Below are 17601 nucleotides of genomic sequence, written 5' to 3'. Positions count from 1 at the left end.
TGGCTGGAGAACCAAGATTGCAAAAACTGGGACTTTCAGTAGGCCCCTGGCTGCCATAGCAACCTATGATCAGGTTTGTAGGGAGGTCGATGGATGCTCAAAATGACACCCCACTGGGATTGCGTTGTTTAAATGTTGCTGTAAAACACAGCCAGAACGCAACGTTTGTGAAACAGCCTCCACAGCAGAGCCTGGTCCATACTCCTACCCTCGATGTGTGACACTTTCTTACACACTGGAAAGTTCTAATCTAGCTAGAATCCGCTCTAGAATCTGTTAGCAGCAACATCTTCAGAGAACAAATGGATCAGGCGTGTTGAAATCCAACTGCCTGATCCTTTCCTATACAGCAGCACCAACTTCACCTTCATCCTGGTGTCAGTTTCATCCAAAGACGAAGTGGTGGCTGATTGGCTGCAGAGCTCACAACATTGCTGGAATGGCGTCCATACTGGAGGAGAGCACAGGCTGGTATTTTATAAGGGGTAATATGGCAATTAAGGATGAGTTTTCTGAGTTGTGGACAACCCCTTTAAGGCTTATAGTTTTTTAAGCAAGCATAAGTATTTACAAGTCTAGATGCTAGAAAAAAAATTACATTTTTTTTTTCTTTTTCATTCTTTAGAAACACTGCCATGCTTGCACACAGCCAATGTATAGGAGTAAATCCTTTAAGTTCTTGATAATAAAGTCTGGCTGTAGATGCATTAGTACCTGGCTTTTGGAGGTCAAATTCTTGTTTTCCTGTCCATTTCTGTAATCTGTTGTCTGACTTAATGACGGCTTTCTCTCCATCTGCTCACACACATGGTTGTAGAATTAAAATATGCTAATATGGTCTAAACAAAATAAATTGTATTACTGTGACTATACCCAAGAAAGCTATGTAATATACAAAGTAGTTGGAGCATTACAGATCTGTCAGCAGTTCCTATATCGGCTAGACTATTAAACAGAGCTGTCCGCTGTTCAGGGCAATAAACTGTTTTGGCGCCTGTTACTTCAAGGAAACCAGTAATCTACAAACATAATAATTACCTAAAGATATATGTGTAATCTGCAAATAAATAGCATTGAAATCATGTGTGCCAGGTTTACTGGAACAGCGGCTACAAGGATAAAATGAAGTTATATTCTCCCAGCAGCCGCTCATTTCCAGTCATTGGCGTGGTGCAGGGAGCGTTTACATCACTGCTTACTACACAGTAAGTGCAAGTTAGAACTCCCCCTGCACATTGATTGACAGCACTGTGTGTGTGTGTGTGTGTATGTGTATGTGTATGTGTATGTGTGTGTGTATGTGTGTGTGTGTGTGTGTGTGTGTGTGTGTGTGTGTGTGTGTGTGTGTGTGTGTATGTGTATGTGTATGTGTATGTGTATGTGTGTGTGTGTGTGTGTGTGTGTGTGTGTGTGTGTGTGTGTGTGTGTGTGTGTGTATAGAGCAAAATGTGAGGAAATGATTACAGCACTCTCATAGTATAGAGTGGTGACTAACCGCTCGCTGCACCGCCCCAATGACTGAAAGCGAGAGGCCGCAGGGAAGATACAAGTTAATTTACTGCCTGTAGTTAATGTTCCTGTAAGCTTGCTAGACATTTAAACACTATTTACCGGCAGATTACAACTATGTTTGCTGGTAGAGTTGTGCTTAAAAGTTTACATACTCCGGCAGAATTTTTCCTTTCTTGGCCTGGTTTCAGAGAATATGAATGATAACAAAAAACTTTTTCTCCACTCATGTTTATTGGCTGGGTGAAGCCATTTATTGTCAAACTACTGTGTTTTCTCTTTTTAAATCTTAATGACAACCAGAAACATCCAAATGACCCTGATCGAAAGTTCATATACCCTGGTGATTTTGGCCTGATAACATGCACAGAATTGGACACAAATGGGTTTGAATGGCTACTAAAGGTAACATCCTCACCTGTGACCTGTTTGCTTGTAATCTTGTGTGTGCATAAAAGCTGAGTGAGTTTCTGGTATTCAGACAGACTCTTGCATCTTTCATCCAGCCACTGACGTTTCTGGATTGTGAGTCATGGGGAAAGCAAAAGAATTGTCAACGGATCTACGGGAAAAGGTAGTTGAACTGTTTAACACAGGAAAGGAATACAAAAAAATATCCAAGGAATTGATAATGCCAGTCAGCAGCGTTCAAACTGTGATTAACAAATGGAAAATCAGGGTCTCTGTAAAAACCAAACTGCCAGGAAAATTGTTCGGGATGCAAAGAAAAACCCACAAACAACATCAGCTGAAATTCAGGACTCTCTGAAAACTAGCAGTGTGGCTGTTTTAAGATGCACAATAAGGAGGCACTTGAAGAAAAATGGACTGTATGGTCGAGTCGCCAGAAGAAAGCCATTACTGCGCAAATGCCACAAAATATCTCGCCTACAATACGCCAAACAGCACAGAGACAAGCCTCAAAACTTCTGGAATAAGGTAATTTGGAGTGATGAGACCAAAATTGAACTTTTTGGCCACAACCATAAATGTTACATTTGGAGAGAGGGCAACAAGGCCTATGATGAAAGGAACCCCATTCGTACACTAAAGCACGGGGGTGGATCGCTGATGTTTTGGGGATGTGTGAGCTACAAAGGAAACTTGGCAAAAGTTGAAGGAAAGATGAATGCAGCACGTTATCAACAAATACTGGAGGCAAATTTACACTCATCAGCCCGGAAGCTGCACATGGGACGTACTTGGGCGTTCCAGCATGACAACGATCCAAAACACAAGGCCAAGTCGACCTGTCATTGGCTACAGCAGAACAAAGTGAGGGTTCTGGAGTGGCCATCTCAGTCTCCTGACCTCAATATCATTGAGCCACTCTGGGGAGATCTCAAGCGCGCAGTTCATGCTAGACAGTCCAGGAATTTACAGGCACTGGAGGCTTTTTGTCAAGAAGAATGAGCAGCTTTACCATCTGAGAAAATAAAGAACCTCATCCACAACTACCACAAAAGACTTCAAACTGTCATTGATGTTAGAGGGGGCAATACACGGTATTAAGAACTGGGGTATGTGAACATTTGATCAGGGTCATTCGGATGTTTTTGGTTGTCATTAAGATTTAAAAAGAGAAAACACAGTCGTTTGACAATAAATGGCTTCACCCAACCAATAACCATGAGTGGAGAAAAAGTTTTTTTGTTATCATTCATATTCTCTGAAACGAGGCCAAGAAAGCAAAAATTCTGCCGGGGTATGTAAACTTTTGAGCACAACTGTAAATAGCGTTTCTGGAGGTGACAGGTTCTCTTTATATATGGTTTATCCTAAGGGCTCGTGCAGACGGCCGTAGATTCTCTCATGCGAGAGAATCAGGCCAATAATGCAAATGACACTCGGATCAAACTGTGATGGGAGTTTGATCAGAGTGTCAGCTGGTGTGCTCCAATTCTCTCAGATGAGAGAATAAGAGCACACTGAGAAGAAGATGAAGAGCAAAATTTTTCCCATCTTCTTCATGGTGCGAGTCCACTGAAATAGGACCACAATCCGATATCATCATAGTGCAGTCCAATGATTTGCATGCACTTAATTGACTTGTTGCACAGATGGCAGTGTGCAAACGGAATATCGGATCAAACTTGAACACACAGGAGATTTTTGTCCTCAGACAGACTGTCCAAGGAAAAATAGTTGAAGTTGTGCACAGCCCCATAGGCTATCATTGGTCTGGGTGCGATCCTATGTTTGGTCGGACTTCACTTGGACAGATAATAAGGCCGTCTGCACAAGCCCTAAGGACAAGCTATCCAATCAGTGATTAAAGTAGGTTTGGTAATACCTTTAATCATGTCACAGAAAGTCTAAGGTTGTATTTATGCTGGTCAACCGCTAGCGTTAAATAACTGCTGATAGGCGGTTGCTTACTATCCAGTTTAGACAGGCCAACTGCACTTCCATGAGCCCAGAATGATCGTTCTGGGAGCTTGTATCAATTATAGGTTTACCAAGGATGATGTGCTTCCACGAATATTTTTAAGCCAGCAATAAAACAGAGTATTGCATATTCGTCAGGTGATGGTGACCTGTTTAGTTCCTAGGAACGCTCATTCCGGATTATCAGCCAGTGTAAATACAGCTTAAACAAATGCCTCTTTCCTTAGCATTCAAGAAGCTGCACTATATTAGAGAAGGTGGTGATGGCTTGGGCCTTAAAAGGGTTAAAGGGAGGGGAGGGGGCAGATATATAAAGAGGTTGTCTGGTCACCAAATAACCAACAACCCCTTTAACCATATTAAAAGAAAGGTTAATTATTTATTTTCCAACACAATGATAATTGCCATGCTCCAAACCAATGAAACATTATGGCTGCCTAGAACCGTATATTTAATTCTGGAAAATACCATATACCCCAGGGAACCAAACAAGCCTGTAAAGCACTGCTCAGAGAATACACGTCTCATTGTGCAAACTGTATAGCTACCACGCATTTCAATACAGGTTTCATAAGGTACAGAAATATACCTACGCCCATGTGGAACCCACCAATTATTTTTCCATATCCAATAGAAAAAAACAAAACAAAACACCACATTTGTCTCTAATTTAAGCTCATAGTGACAGACCCAATTTTAACCTTAACCCCTTTACCCCCGAGGGTGGTTTGCACGTTCATGACCGGGCCAATTTTTACAATTCTGACCACTCTCACTTTATGAGGTAATTACTCTGGAACGCTTCAACGGATCCCCCTGATTCTGAGATTGTTTTTTCGTGACATATTGTACTTCATGATAGTGGTAAAATTTCTTCGATATCACTTGCTTTTATTTGTGGAAAAAAAATCTGAAGTTTGGCGAAAATTTTGCAATTTCAAACTTTGAATTTTCATGCCCTTAAATCAGAGAGATATGTCACACAAAATAGTTAATACATAACATTTCCCACGTTTACTTTACATCAGCACAATTTTGGAACCAATTTTTTTTTTGTTAGGGAGTTAAGGGTTAAAAGTTGACCAGCGATTTCTCATTTTTCCAGCAAAATTTACAAAACCATTTTTTTTTAGGGACCACATCACATTTGAAGTCACTTTGAGGGGTCTTTATGACAGAAAATACCCAAACGTGACACCATTCTAAAAACTGAACCGCTCAAGGTGCTCAAAACCACATTCAAGAAGTTTATTAACTCTTCAGGTGCTTCACATGAATTTTTGGAATGTGGAAGAAAAAAAATAAATGTTAGTTTAAAAATAATTAACATTTATATAACATTTATTTTTTTTCACCAAAATGTTATTTTAGACCCCAATTTTTTATTTTTCCAAGGGTAACAGGAAAAAATGGACCCCAAAATTTGTTGTGCAATTTCTCCCGAGCACGCCATTACTCCATATGTGGGAGAAAACCACTGTTTCGGCGCAAGGCAGGGCTCAGAAGGGAAGGGGCGCCATTTGACTTTTTGAATGTAAAATTTGCCTGAATAATTAGCGGACGCCATGTCACGTTTGGAGAGCCCCTGATGTGCCTAAACAGTGGAAACCCCCCACAAGTGACACCATTTTGGAAACTAGACCCCTCAGGGAACTTATCTAGATGTGTGATGAGCACCCTGCACCCCCAGGTGCTTCACAGAAGTTTATAACATTGAGCAGTGAAAATAAAAAAAATAAAAAAAATCAAACTTTTTCCACAAAAATTATGTTTTACACAACTGTAAGAGGAGAAAATGGGCCCCAAAAACTTTTGTGCAATTTCTCCTGAGTACGCCGATACCCTATATGTGGGGAAAATACACTGTTTGGTCGCACAGCAGGGCTCAGAAGGGAAGGAGCACTGTGTGACTTTTTGAACGCAAAACTTAGCTGGAATTGAGAGCGGACACCATGTCGCGTTTGGTGAGCCCCTAATGCGCCTAAATAGTGGAAACCCCCCACAAGAGACCCCATTTTGGAAAATACACCCCTCAAGGATTTTATCAAGGGGCATAGTGAAAATTTTGAACCCAGAGGTAAGACACAGAAATTGATAACATTAGGTCATCATATTGAATAAGTTATCATTAGTCTTGAGTGCAAGTGCTCTCTACTTGAGTTTGCATCAGGTACTCAGGTATGCACCATGTATCGCGGGTGCTCGAGTGACATGCTGGAGTCCCCGCCCCGTATGTTTCACGATTGTTAGACACCCAAAAAAAAAAAACATGCAGGGATCGCTTGTGCATGGAAGGCAATCCCAGCAAGGTTTTTTTTGGCCGCAAAGCATATGGGGCAGAGCCGCGAGGATGTCACTGGAGCATCCGCGATACTCGGTGCATACCCAAGCACCAGATGCAAACTCAAGTAGTGAGCACTTGCGCTCAACACTAGTCGCCATATCATCATTTTTTTTCTTTACTGTTGAAAAAATCCGAACCCCAGCACTAACCTTAACCCTAACCCCAGCACTAACCCTAACCCTAACCCCAGCACTAACCCTAACCCCAGCACTAACCCTAACCCCAGCACTAACCCTAACCCCAGCACTAACCCTAACCCCAGCACTAACCCTAACCCCAGCACTAACCCTAACCCCAGCACTAACCCTAACCCCAGCACTAACCCTAACCCCAGCACTAACCCTAACCCCAGCACTAACCCTAACCCCAGTGTTTATTTTTTATTTATACCTTTCCTAGTGTGGTATAAGTGATTAGATGACTTTACTCTTCGGGTCGGTGCGATTACAGCAATGCCAGATTCATATGGGGTTTTTATGGTTGACAGCTGTCACACACTAAAAGACGCTTTTTTTTTTTTCAAAGACTAGCTTTTGCATCGCCATATTTTAAGAGCTATAATTATAATTTTACCATATTTCGGCCGACAATCATGGGACGGCTTGTTTTTTGTGGGACGAGTGGACGTTTTTATTGGTACCATTTTCAGGCATGTGACATTCTTTGATCGTTTTCTATTCAGATTTTTGGGAGGCAGAATAAACAAAAAACAACAATTCAGGAATTGTTTTTTTGTTTCTTTTTTATGCCGTTCCGCGTGTGGTAAAATTGATAAGGCAGCTTTTATTGTTCAGGTCAGTACTTTTATACGTTTACAGCGATATCACATTTATATAGTTTTTTTTATGTTTTGGCACTTTTACACAATAAAAGCCATTTTATAGAAAAATTTATTTTTTGCATCGCTTTATTCTGAAAGCTATAACTTATTTTTTGGCTGATGGAGCTGTATGGCGGATTGTTTTTTGTGGGAAAAGATTGTTTTCAGCGGTACCATTTTTATTTACATGCGTCTTTTTGATCTCGTTTTATTACATTTTTTTGTTTGGCGATATGATGATATAGGATTGTTTTTTGCTTTGTTTTTTATTTTTTTACCGTGTTCACTAAAGGGGTTAACTAGTGGGACAGTTTTATAGGTTGGGTCATTCTAGACGCGGCGATACCAAATATGTACTTTTATTGTTTTGTTTTTTTCAGAATAATATTTATTCATGGGTACAATATTTCTTTTTTTTATATTTTTACAATTTTTTTTTTTTTAAATTTTCACTGTCTGATACTTTAACTTTTACACTTTGTCCCACTATGAGACTTTCATTTTTTTCACGCAGATTGCTTGCATAGGACAGAAATGCTGCAGCAGCATCTCTATGCTATGCAGGCTGCAGCCCTGCGCACACAAGTTAGTTAGACCGCGCACTGAGCATGGTCTACCTAACTTCCTGCTGTCTGGTGACCCAGATGTCATCATGACGACATCGGGTCACCAAGATAACCACCGGGACCCCGCATGGACAGTGCGGGACGCCAGAGAGGAGGTAAGTATAGGCGCTTACCTCTCCTTGCCACCTGAATGCTGGCATTTCGGGGGTTAATGTGCACATAGTACCGGGTGTCAGCTACGACAATCAGCTGACACCCGGCGGCGATCGCCCTGCACCAGTTGTGTGCGGGCGCGATTGCATTCTGCTTAATAGTATGTCCCTGGCTCAATAGGCCCAGGGCATAAGGACATACTATTACCACAAACGTCAGAAAGGGGTTTCCCCATGAACAAAGTTAATTTTAGGGTATGTGCACACGATGCAGAAATGCTCAGGATTTTTTCCTGAGCATTTCTGCATCTCCCTGGCAGGAAAAAACGCATGCGGATCGTACATACGGTTTCCTGCCAGGGACATGCGGAAATGAAGCGGTCTTCACTTTCATTTCCGCATGCGGGTTGACAAGCGCTTCCCAAGCGATTTTAGCATCACTTGGAAAGTGCTTGTCAACTTCACACTATATAAATCCATGCTAACAGCATGGATTTATATAGTGTGTGAATGTCAAAAAATAAAAAATAAATATATACTTTACCCTCTGATGGCCCTCGGTGTCCTGCTTCGCACGGTCCCGGCTACCGGCAGTGAAGACTGAAGGACCTGCCGACGTCAGAGTCACGTGACCCGTCACATGACTCTGACGTCAGCGAAGGTCCTTCTTCATTCAACCGCGAAGTGCCGGGAACCAAGCAGGAGCTCTGCGCGGGCCGTCAGAAGGTGAGTATATATATATTTTTTTATTTTATTCTTTTTTTTTTTTAATGGTACCTGGGTCTGGATGAGAGTCCTCTCATCCACACCCGGGTACCATCCGCACATTAGACCGCATGGAATGCGCATCAACATATACAGTGATGCAGATTCCATGCGGTCTAATGCAAGTCAATGGCGCAAAAAAAGCAGCGTTTCCGCAAAATTAATTGACATGCTGCGGATTTTTGAGCGCAGCGTTTACGCTGTGGAAAAATCCGCATCATGGGCACAGCACATGCGGATTTCAATTGGGGAACATTGCTGCCCTTCTACCATGCGTTTTTCATGCGTTTCCGCGGAGTTTACGCAACTGCAAAAACGCCGCGGAAACGCATTAAAAACGCATCGTGTGAACTCAGCCTTAAAGTTGATTTTAATCAATAGATCTTGGAATAATAATTTCCACAATTGGATGTGTTTAAATAAAATGTTCCTGTGCTGAGATAATGTTATAAATGTGCCCCGGCTGTGTGCTGTGTAATGGCTGTGTCTGACCGTACAGGAACATGGTCTGATCATACCACAGCTCCTGGGCAGGGGAAGAAGCAAAAGAGGATACAGACATTACAGCACGGGATCACAGCTGATTCTTTTTGTGAGAAAGCATTTCCCTGCCTGTTTTTTAAAAATATTTTTACTTCAAAAGAAAGAATTATTTACAATCCCATGCTGTAATGTCTGTATACTCTTTTTCTTCCTCCCCTCACCAGGAGCTGTGGTATAATCAGACCATGTTCCTGCACGGTCAGACACAGCCATTACACAGTACACAGCAGGGGCACATTAATAACATTACCTCAGCTCAGGAGCATTTAGCTTTTTTTTTTTTTTTTTTTTTTAAACACATCCAATTGTGGAACATATTATTACAAGATCTCTTGGTTAAAATGAACGTTGTTCATGGAAAAACCCCTTTAATGACCAGGCCAAATTTTTTAAATCGGACCATTGTCACTTTATGAGGTAGCAACTTCAACGTATCAGTGATTCCAAAATGTTTTTTCGTGACATATTGTACTTTATGTTAGTAGTAAATTTAGATTGATAGGTTTTGCATTTATTTGTGAAAATATCGGTGTTTTTCAGAAAAACTTGCAATTTTCAAACTTTCAATCTTTATATTCTAAACCCAGTTAGTCATGCTGTACAAAATAATTAATAAATAACATCTCCCATTTCTCTACTTTACATCTGCATCATTTTTCAAACATTTTATTTTGTTAGAATGTTAGAGGGTTTAAAAGTTTAGTAGCTTTTGGAGCACTAGAATAGCTTGTGGGCGACATTTGGGGCTCTAAAATGCTAGAGCAGCAGAAAAAAAACAACAAAAAAAAAGTGACCCCATTGTAGAAATTGCACCTCTCATTGAATTCACCTACGGCTGCAGCGACTATTTTGCAATATCTACACCAGGCTTTTTTTTCATGGAGAATTACAAATATGTCAGTTTAGTGCCCATACATTGTGCCCAGCTTGTGCTTCTGGCGACACACACCCAGTAAATTGTTAAGTGCACTTTCTCCTCTACAATAATGCCAAACACGTGGCCAATTACTGGGGTTTAGGCACAGTGGTGCTCAGAAGGAGGGGGGCATTTGGATTAGGGAGCGCAGAGATCACTGGATTTTTTTTGGGGGGGATGGGAGCCATGTCACTTTTCCAGAGTCTTTGTTCTACCAGCAACATGGGAACCCCCTATATTTCCGATGACATATCTGAGTGGAGGCTGTTTAGGTGAGGGATAAGTTAATGTTTTATTGGTAACATTTTGGGGTACATAACGTTTTTTTTTTTATTGCTTCCAGAATGAGGCTGGGATCACATTCTTGTATTCTACGTTGAGCACTTACATATGGATTGCGGTGTAAATTCCACAAAAATGTGATTCAGACGAAACCCCCGACGCAACCATCCATCATAATGATGTAAATGGAGACACTTTGGAGTCCTTTTGGCATCTGTTCTGGTGGTGTCCAACTTTTTAGGCGTGCACAGAACTTGTGCGCTAAAAAGAGGTCTAAAATGATGGGAGACCACCGGAATGGAGAACAGATGGAGTCTAAAGTGTCTCCATCTGCATCATAAGTGAGTGGTTCTGTTAGGGGTTTCATCTCAATCGCGATTTTTTGGGGGGGGGGAATTTACATGGAAATCCCAACATAAGTGCTCAGCGGAGAGAGCAGGATAAATATCAGCTGAGCCTTATTCCAATTTTTGGGAGGCAGAATGAACATATAGACAGTAGTATAAGAATAGTTCTTATTTTTTGGCAAACAACATGTATGAGGGCTTATTTTTTGCGCAACGAGTTAGAGATTTTTTTTTGGTACCATTTTGGGGAACAATGTTTTTTTGACCGCTTTTTATTGAGATTTTTTTTTAACGCAGAATGAACAAAAACCAGCAATTCAATTACGTTTTTTATTTTTTTTTATGCAGTTCACTGTGCGGTAAAAGACCAATTTATTCGTCGGGTCAGTACGATTATAGCAATACCACATTTAAGTCGGGTTTTTTTAGGCTTTGCTACTTTTACAGAATAAAAACAATATTTTACAAAAATGTATTTATTTTTCCATCGCCATGTTCTGAGAGCTGTAACTTTTTTTCTTTTTGCCGAATGAGCCATATTAAGGCTTCTGTTTTTTTTGCAGGAAGAGTTGGCATTTTCATTTATAACTTTTTAAAAAAAAAAAAAAAAAAAAAAAATCACTTTTTATTGAATTGTGTGTGTGTCAGTGTGAAGACAGACATTTTTAGCATTTTTTTTCTCCCTCTATGTAGTTCACCACATGGAATAAACATCATGATTTGTGTGTGCTTTTTTTTTTTTTTTTTTTTTACTTTACACATTTTATGTAATTTGTTTTTACTTTTTCACTTACTCCCACTTTGGGCCATGTATATGTTCTACTTTGATCAGTGCCGGAGACCAGTCAGTGTCTCACTGATAGATCCTGCTATAAGCAGGGTTTTACAGGTTCTAACAGGCCACCGTATCCTCAGGGTACCATGGCAACGATCAGCACCCGCTATTAGGATCGCGTGGGGGGTGTCGATCCTGTCGAAGGAGGTCTTTTAACCCCCTTTTAACCACTTACATACCGCTGTCAGGTATTTAAGGGGTTAATCTGCACCGATAAGTTCCAGAACCGGCTGGGGCCGATACTGGGGGGTGTCAGCTGTCATCTGCATGATTTGCGCCGACGGTGCGGTGCCATACACTTATTCCTGACCGCCATTTCAAACCGGCGATCCAGAATAAGGTCTCTTAACGACCGCAGTTTTAATGCAAATTGGCTGTCGTTAAGGGGTTAATAAGAAGGAATAATGAAAGGTATAGCAGAAATCTCATGTAACTGTATTTTTGGCGCCTTATAAAACTGCCTTGTGCATGAGCCCTTAGACAAAAATTTTTAATATAATATATATTTTTTAATTTTTTATGAATTCAGAAAAAAATATTTAGAGGTTACTTTGTTCTAGATCCATCTCCTATCTACAGACCCTAGACTTGCATTGCAACAGGATCTATATCGGAACTGTATATGCGATTTTGAGTATACCACTCAGGCCACAAATTAAATAAAAACACAGACATGTGAACATGCAGTATTAATACGCAAAAAACAGACACTTGAATGAGCCCTTCTAGAAATACTGGTCCGAAAAACATTAAAAACGTTACAAAATGTAACGTTAGAACAGTGTATGACTTTAGCCTTTTTTTATTTGGAATTCATCAGAGACGATCTGTCATTAAAGGACGTATGAGGCCTACATACACACACAGCATATTCATTGCAGAAATTTCTGCAACTGTTTGGGCCTTGCAGAAATCCATGTGCATGTGGCAGAAACAATGTTTCTGAAACATCAGCTGCTAAAAAGTAAAATTAAAAGACTGACATATGCCCCAGAAGAAGAAAAAAAATCTTATAAGATGTATCTAAAAACTTTTGAGGGAACATTCTGTACAAACCTGGAAGATAAAGTAAATCACTTTACGTACTAGGGAATGGATAGTAAGCAGCGGTATTATTGCCTTTAGCAGCACAAGCATTGTAGAGTGAGCAGCAGATCATAGCATATCTTATGTCACATAACCTCTAAATTATTTCTCTTGGTTCAGGTGTCAGACGCACTTTAATAATCCAATATATGCTTCTAGCACAGAACTGTGATATTTTTCATAAGAACATCTTAATTACTGGCAGCTGGTTTAAAGGGAATCTGTCACCAGATTTTCTTTATCGCTTCATTGGGGGACACAGGACCATGGGTGTATGCTGTTGTCGCTAGGAGGTTGACACTAGGCAAAAAAAGAAAATAGCTCCTCCTCCGCAGTATACACCCGCCTACAGGCACAAAGCTCACCAGTTTAAGCTTAGTGTCTGTAGGAGGTAGACCTGGATCCTAACAGATCCAACCTGTTGTGTTTTATTAATCCCTGTTTTTTATTTTTACAGATACAGCTCTTCAGGGTTAACATGGAATACTGCGTCCCCTGTTATCCCCATTCTCAAGCGACCGAGAGAGCAGTGTGGCATCCCCCACGTCGCCCATTCTCGGACCCGCTGGGTAGGACCTATCCCCTGTCACCTTCAGGTGTCTCAGGGTGATTCCCGGTGGCCAGTCCTTGCCTATTCCCCACCCCAGCCCCCTCCTCGGAGCGGCCTGCGAGGGAGACGGTGGTCCCTGTGGGTGACCTTCCCCCAGATTCTGGGGTCGACATAGTCTCCTGCACTGTCCAGTACCGGTCAGTGCGGGAAGGAGGAAGAGCCAGGATCCCCCCTATCCACGGAGGACCTCCTGTGACCATCCTCAGAAGGGGAGAGGAAGAAGAGGTATCGGGACCTCAAACAAAGGTACAATCCCTCCCATTCCTTCTGCCTTACAACTGCAGCCCCTAGGCCCAGAACACTGGATATGGACACACAATGCTTACTCATAGCTGCGCTTCCCTGGCCACACTCCCTCTCTTCGCATCTTCATGGCGTCCCCCGCAACATGCGTTCCCCACAGCCTCCCCCCTCCTCCTCCTCTTTTTTGCGCGGTAATTCTGCCCGCGCATTCTCCGTCGGGGGGGGGGGGGGGGGGTCTCGAGTGGGGCGTTCCTCTCACCGGTGGGTACACGCCCCCTCCGGCAATCGGCCAATCAGGAGCAATGTGATGCGTTCACCACGCCCACAGTTCTCCCAGGGACCTATCAGCGGCTGGGTTCTTAAGCCCGCCCCCATTCTTTCCACCCATCAGAGCCTCGGCTCCCCTAAGTCACTCAGGATAGCACGCTCTGCTCCTGCCCCGCACCTCTATGCTGTTCTCTGTTCCTGGCTCCGGCGGCACCTCACTGCCTGCCAGCTTCAGCACCGCCCCTCCTACAGCGGCTCCCTTCAGCCTCAGCTCCGGAGTTTCAGACGGGGGATACTGGACTGTGGATATTCCAGACCGGGTAGGTCCTGCCCCGGCACCGACACACACCTTTCCTACCCACAGGCTCCCTCCTCTGCAGTATTCCTGGTTAGGCACATATGCCCAAACCCAGGGAGCTTTCTGTCTGTCCCGCTCACACAGTCACATAGTACTGCAAAGAGCACAGACGTAGTAAGTGGTCCGCGGGTCTGACAACGGCTTTCTGCTCGACCTGCAAGCCTCCCACCATGCTGGCACCCCAAGACCCCCCTGCCGCCCAGGACGAAGTAACTCCCCCTCCTCCGGAGTGGGCTGTTGCTATGTCCCAGTCTGTCTCTGACCTCACCAAGGTATCTCAATCTCTGGTGCAAGTCCTAGAACGCTTGCCTGTGTTATCCACAGGCACCAGTACTCCGAACTTTCCACGGACGATTCGCAGGCACCCCTGCCCCCTCCTCCCAAGGGCAGACTGAGAACACGTTCTCAGAAACGGACTCACAAGTTCGTCTTCCAGCTCTCCAGACCCTAAAATGCTCCCTGCATCTCACACTTCTTCCCCAGAGGTCGCTCTGGGATCTGACACGGCATCAGATTCTGACTCTGGATCCGACACAAACCAATATTCTAAGATCCAGGAAATGGTTGACAGTCTTATATCGGCCGTCAATTAGACTTTGCATGTTAAAAGAGGACAAGAGCCCTACTCAGGACTACTCTGTTTCCTTCAAGAGAATCAAGCGCCCGGCGCGCACCTTTTCTAACCATACAGAATTTGATGGTGTCTTTCATAAACAGTGGGAGCATCCAGAAAAGCGCTTCACTGGAAAGAAACAGTTAGACATGCTATACCAGTTTAACCACGATCTTGTCAGCAAATGGACGGAGTCCCCATCTGTGGATCCTCCTGTCTCTCGGCCAAGACGGTGCTGTCTCTTCCAGACGATTCCTCCCTCAAGGACACTATGGATAGACAGGTTGAGGCCTTGGCTAAGTCAGCCTTCGAGGCTGCTGGCACCTCCCTGTGTCCTTCCTTCGCCTCAACTTGGGTATCAAAAGCAGTCTCCGCATGGGCCAAACAGGTTAGGAAGGGCATACTAACGGGGGCTTCCTAGGACGATCTGGCTGACCTAGCGGATCAGATCGCCCACGCAGGGAAATATCTGCTCACAGCGTCCCTTGGCGCCGCTGCCTGTTCAGCCCGCGTCTCTAGCAATATCATTGCTATACGTAGAATTCTTTGGCTGAAGGCTTTGACCGCCGACCTAGCCTCCAAAAAAGTCACTAACAAATCTCCCTTTTCAAGGCTCCAGGCTGTTTGGGTCTAAGTTAGACCTGATCATTTCTGATGCCACTGGGGGCAAGAGCACCTCCCTTCCCCAGCCGAGACCTAAACGCCCCTTTCCTAGGAGACGTTCCCTTCAGTTCCGGTCCTTTCGTCAGTTCGCTCAACCGGGTCCCCCCTCTCAACAGGACTGTACCCCAGCACAGCGAGAGAGACGCAAGCCTACATTTTGGCCCACTCCCAAATGGCGCCCAAAGGGTCGCTCTTCCAAGCCCTCTGGATCCCGATCCAACAGATTTTCCTCAGCATGACGGGTCACTGCCACCTGGGACTTCTCCCAGGGTGGGCGGCCGTCTACTTCTGTTCCGAGGCTCTTGGGTCTCGGCAATAGAAGACGCCTGGGTCAAGGAAATTGTGACCTCCGGCTACAAGATCGAGTTCAACGCCATGCCAGGAACATGATTTCTCAGGTCCCGCCCCCCGCATCCATCTCTGCTTTCCAGTTTCCTTCAGGCCATTGCCTCCCTCCTGCGCTCAGGAGTCATAGTTCCAGTCCCCCTTCAGGAAAGGTTTTCCAGTTTTTACTCCAATCTTTTCGTTGTTCCAAAAAAGGACAGCTCACTATGTCCGATCCTGGACCTCAAACAACTAAACTGACAGATATGCATCCGGCATTTCAGAATGGAGTGGAGTCCCTCAGGTCGGTAATCGCCTCGATGGAATCCGAGGAATATCTATGTTCAGTGGACATTCAGGATGCGTATTTTCATATCCCAATCTGCGAACCACATCAGAAGTTCCTTCGATTTGCCTTCCAGAAAGCACATTACCAGTTCGCTTCTCTCCCCTTCGGGCTCGCCTCCGCCCCGAGGGTTTTCACGAAGGTAATGGCAACGGTCATGGCCATTCTACGAGCCAGGAGGATTGTAATTATCCCGCCTCCACGACCTATTGATCAAGGGTCCCAAGTTCAGGGACTGTCTCCACAGTCTCCAGATCACCTTGAACACGCTCTCTCGGTTAGGCTGGCTGATCAACACAGACAAATCCTCCCTGGTCCCATCTCAACGCGTAACCTTTCTAGGGATGCAGTTCGACACGACCCATGCCCGGGTCCTTCTCCCGAGGGAAAAGATAATCTCTCTCCGTCGGAGGATCCACTTTCTTTTCAACCCAAGTCCACACTCTCTTCGCCTTTGCATGAGTGTCTTGGGAAAAATGGTGGCAGCTATGGAAGCAGTGCCGTTTGCCCAGTTCCATACCCGGCCTCTTCAACTGGCTCTTCTGTCGGCATGGGACAAGAACCCGTCGTCTCTAGATCGACGCATCAGGTTACCTCTTCATGTGAGAAGGTCATTAACATGGTGGACTAGCCCCTCTTCCTTCAGACCCGGGAGGTCATTCCTATCGCTTCGCTGGCAGGTGGTCACGACCGATGCCAGCCTCATCTTCCTTCACCACACGGTGCAGGGCCAGTGGAGCCCCCACAAAGTCTCCCTACCGATCAATATCTTGGAGATAAGGGCAATTTACCTGGCGTTGCATCACTGGCAGGATATTCTCGCAGGGTTCCCAGTCCGCGTACAATCTGACAACGCCACGGCTGTGGCGTACATAAACCGTCAGGGAGGAACGCGCAGCAAGTCCATCTTGAAAGAGGTGGCAAGAGTGCTAGTTTGGGCCGAGAACACTGTTCCGACAATCTCAGCAGTCCACATTACGGGGGTCGACAATTGGGAGGCCGACTACCTCAGTCGACAGGGCCTTGCCTTAGGAGAATTGGCACGCTGGACGTCGACCTCATGGCGTCTCGGTTAAACCACAAGGTTCCATCCTTTGTAGCCCGGGCCCGCGATCCCCTCGCGATCGCTCAAGATGCGCTTGTCATATCATGGTCTCAGTTCCAGCAGCCCTATCTTTTTCCCCCTCTACCATTGATCCCTCGAGTCGTCAAAAAGATGAAGACAGAAGGAGTACTGGTAATTCTAATAGCCCCGGATTGGCCCAGACGCGTCTGGTACGCAGATCTAATAAACCTGCTCGTCGACTCCCCCTGGAGACAAACAGACCGTCCGGATCTCCTCTCTCAGGGGCCTATTCTTCATCAGAGTTCTCGTTCTCTGAATTTAATAGCATGGCCGTTGAGGAAGGCGGGTTTTGCGGACAACGTCATCCAGACCCTAATTAGTGCCAGAAAACCCGCAACCTCGCGCATATACCACAGAACCTGGAGAGCCTTTTTTCGTCACTGCGAGAAAGATCTGCTAGCTCCCATGTCCTTTTCATTACCGGTCATTTTGGCCTTTCTTCAGTCTGGTCTGGAAGCGGGACTCTAAGCACTCTCAAAGGCCAAGTTTCGGCCTTGT

At 44.4% G+C, this 17601-nt stretch overlaps 1 protein-coding gene across 8 annotated transcripts in view; it reads right to left on the bottom strand.

Annotated features, from left to right (window-relative positions):
• LEMD1 (LEM domain containing 1) overlaps positions 1-17601 on the bottom strand; it is an 81116-nt gene that overhangs the window by 13211 nt on the left and 50304 nt on the right. For 5 of the 8 annotated variants that reach the window (XM_073666975.1, XM_073666977.1, XM_073666978.1 and 2 more), the window contains one exon: positions 715-800. The exons of 1 other annotated variant lie outside the window; for it this stretch is intronic. In XM_073666975.1, coding sequence (XP_073523076.1) covers positions 715-800 — 86 coding nt within the window. The remainder of the gene's footprint in view (positions 1-714; positions 801-17601) is intronic. 2 more of the 8 variants (XM_073666976.1, XM_073666979.1) reach the window with 1 other exon arrangement.

Source organism: Phyllobates terribilis, unplaced genomic scaffold (assembly GCF_046119375.1).
Source record: "Phyllobates terribilis strain yellow unplaced genomic scaffold, ASM4611937v1 Scaffold_2__4_contigs__length_985480577, whole genome shotgun sequence".
Classification (NCBI taxonomy): domain Eukaryota; kingdom Metazoa; phylum Chordata; class Amphibia; order Anura; family Dendrobatidae; genus Phyllobates; species Phyllobates terribilis.
Note: the sequence above shows the minus strand (reverse complement) of the source record. Positions and strands in the feature narration are given on the sequence as shown.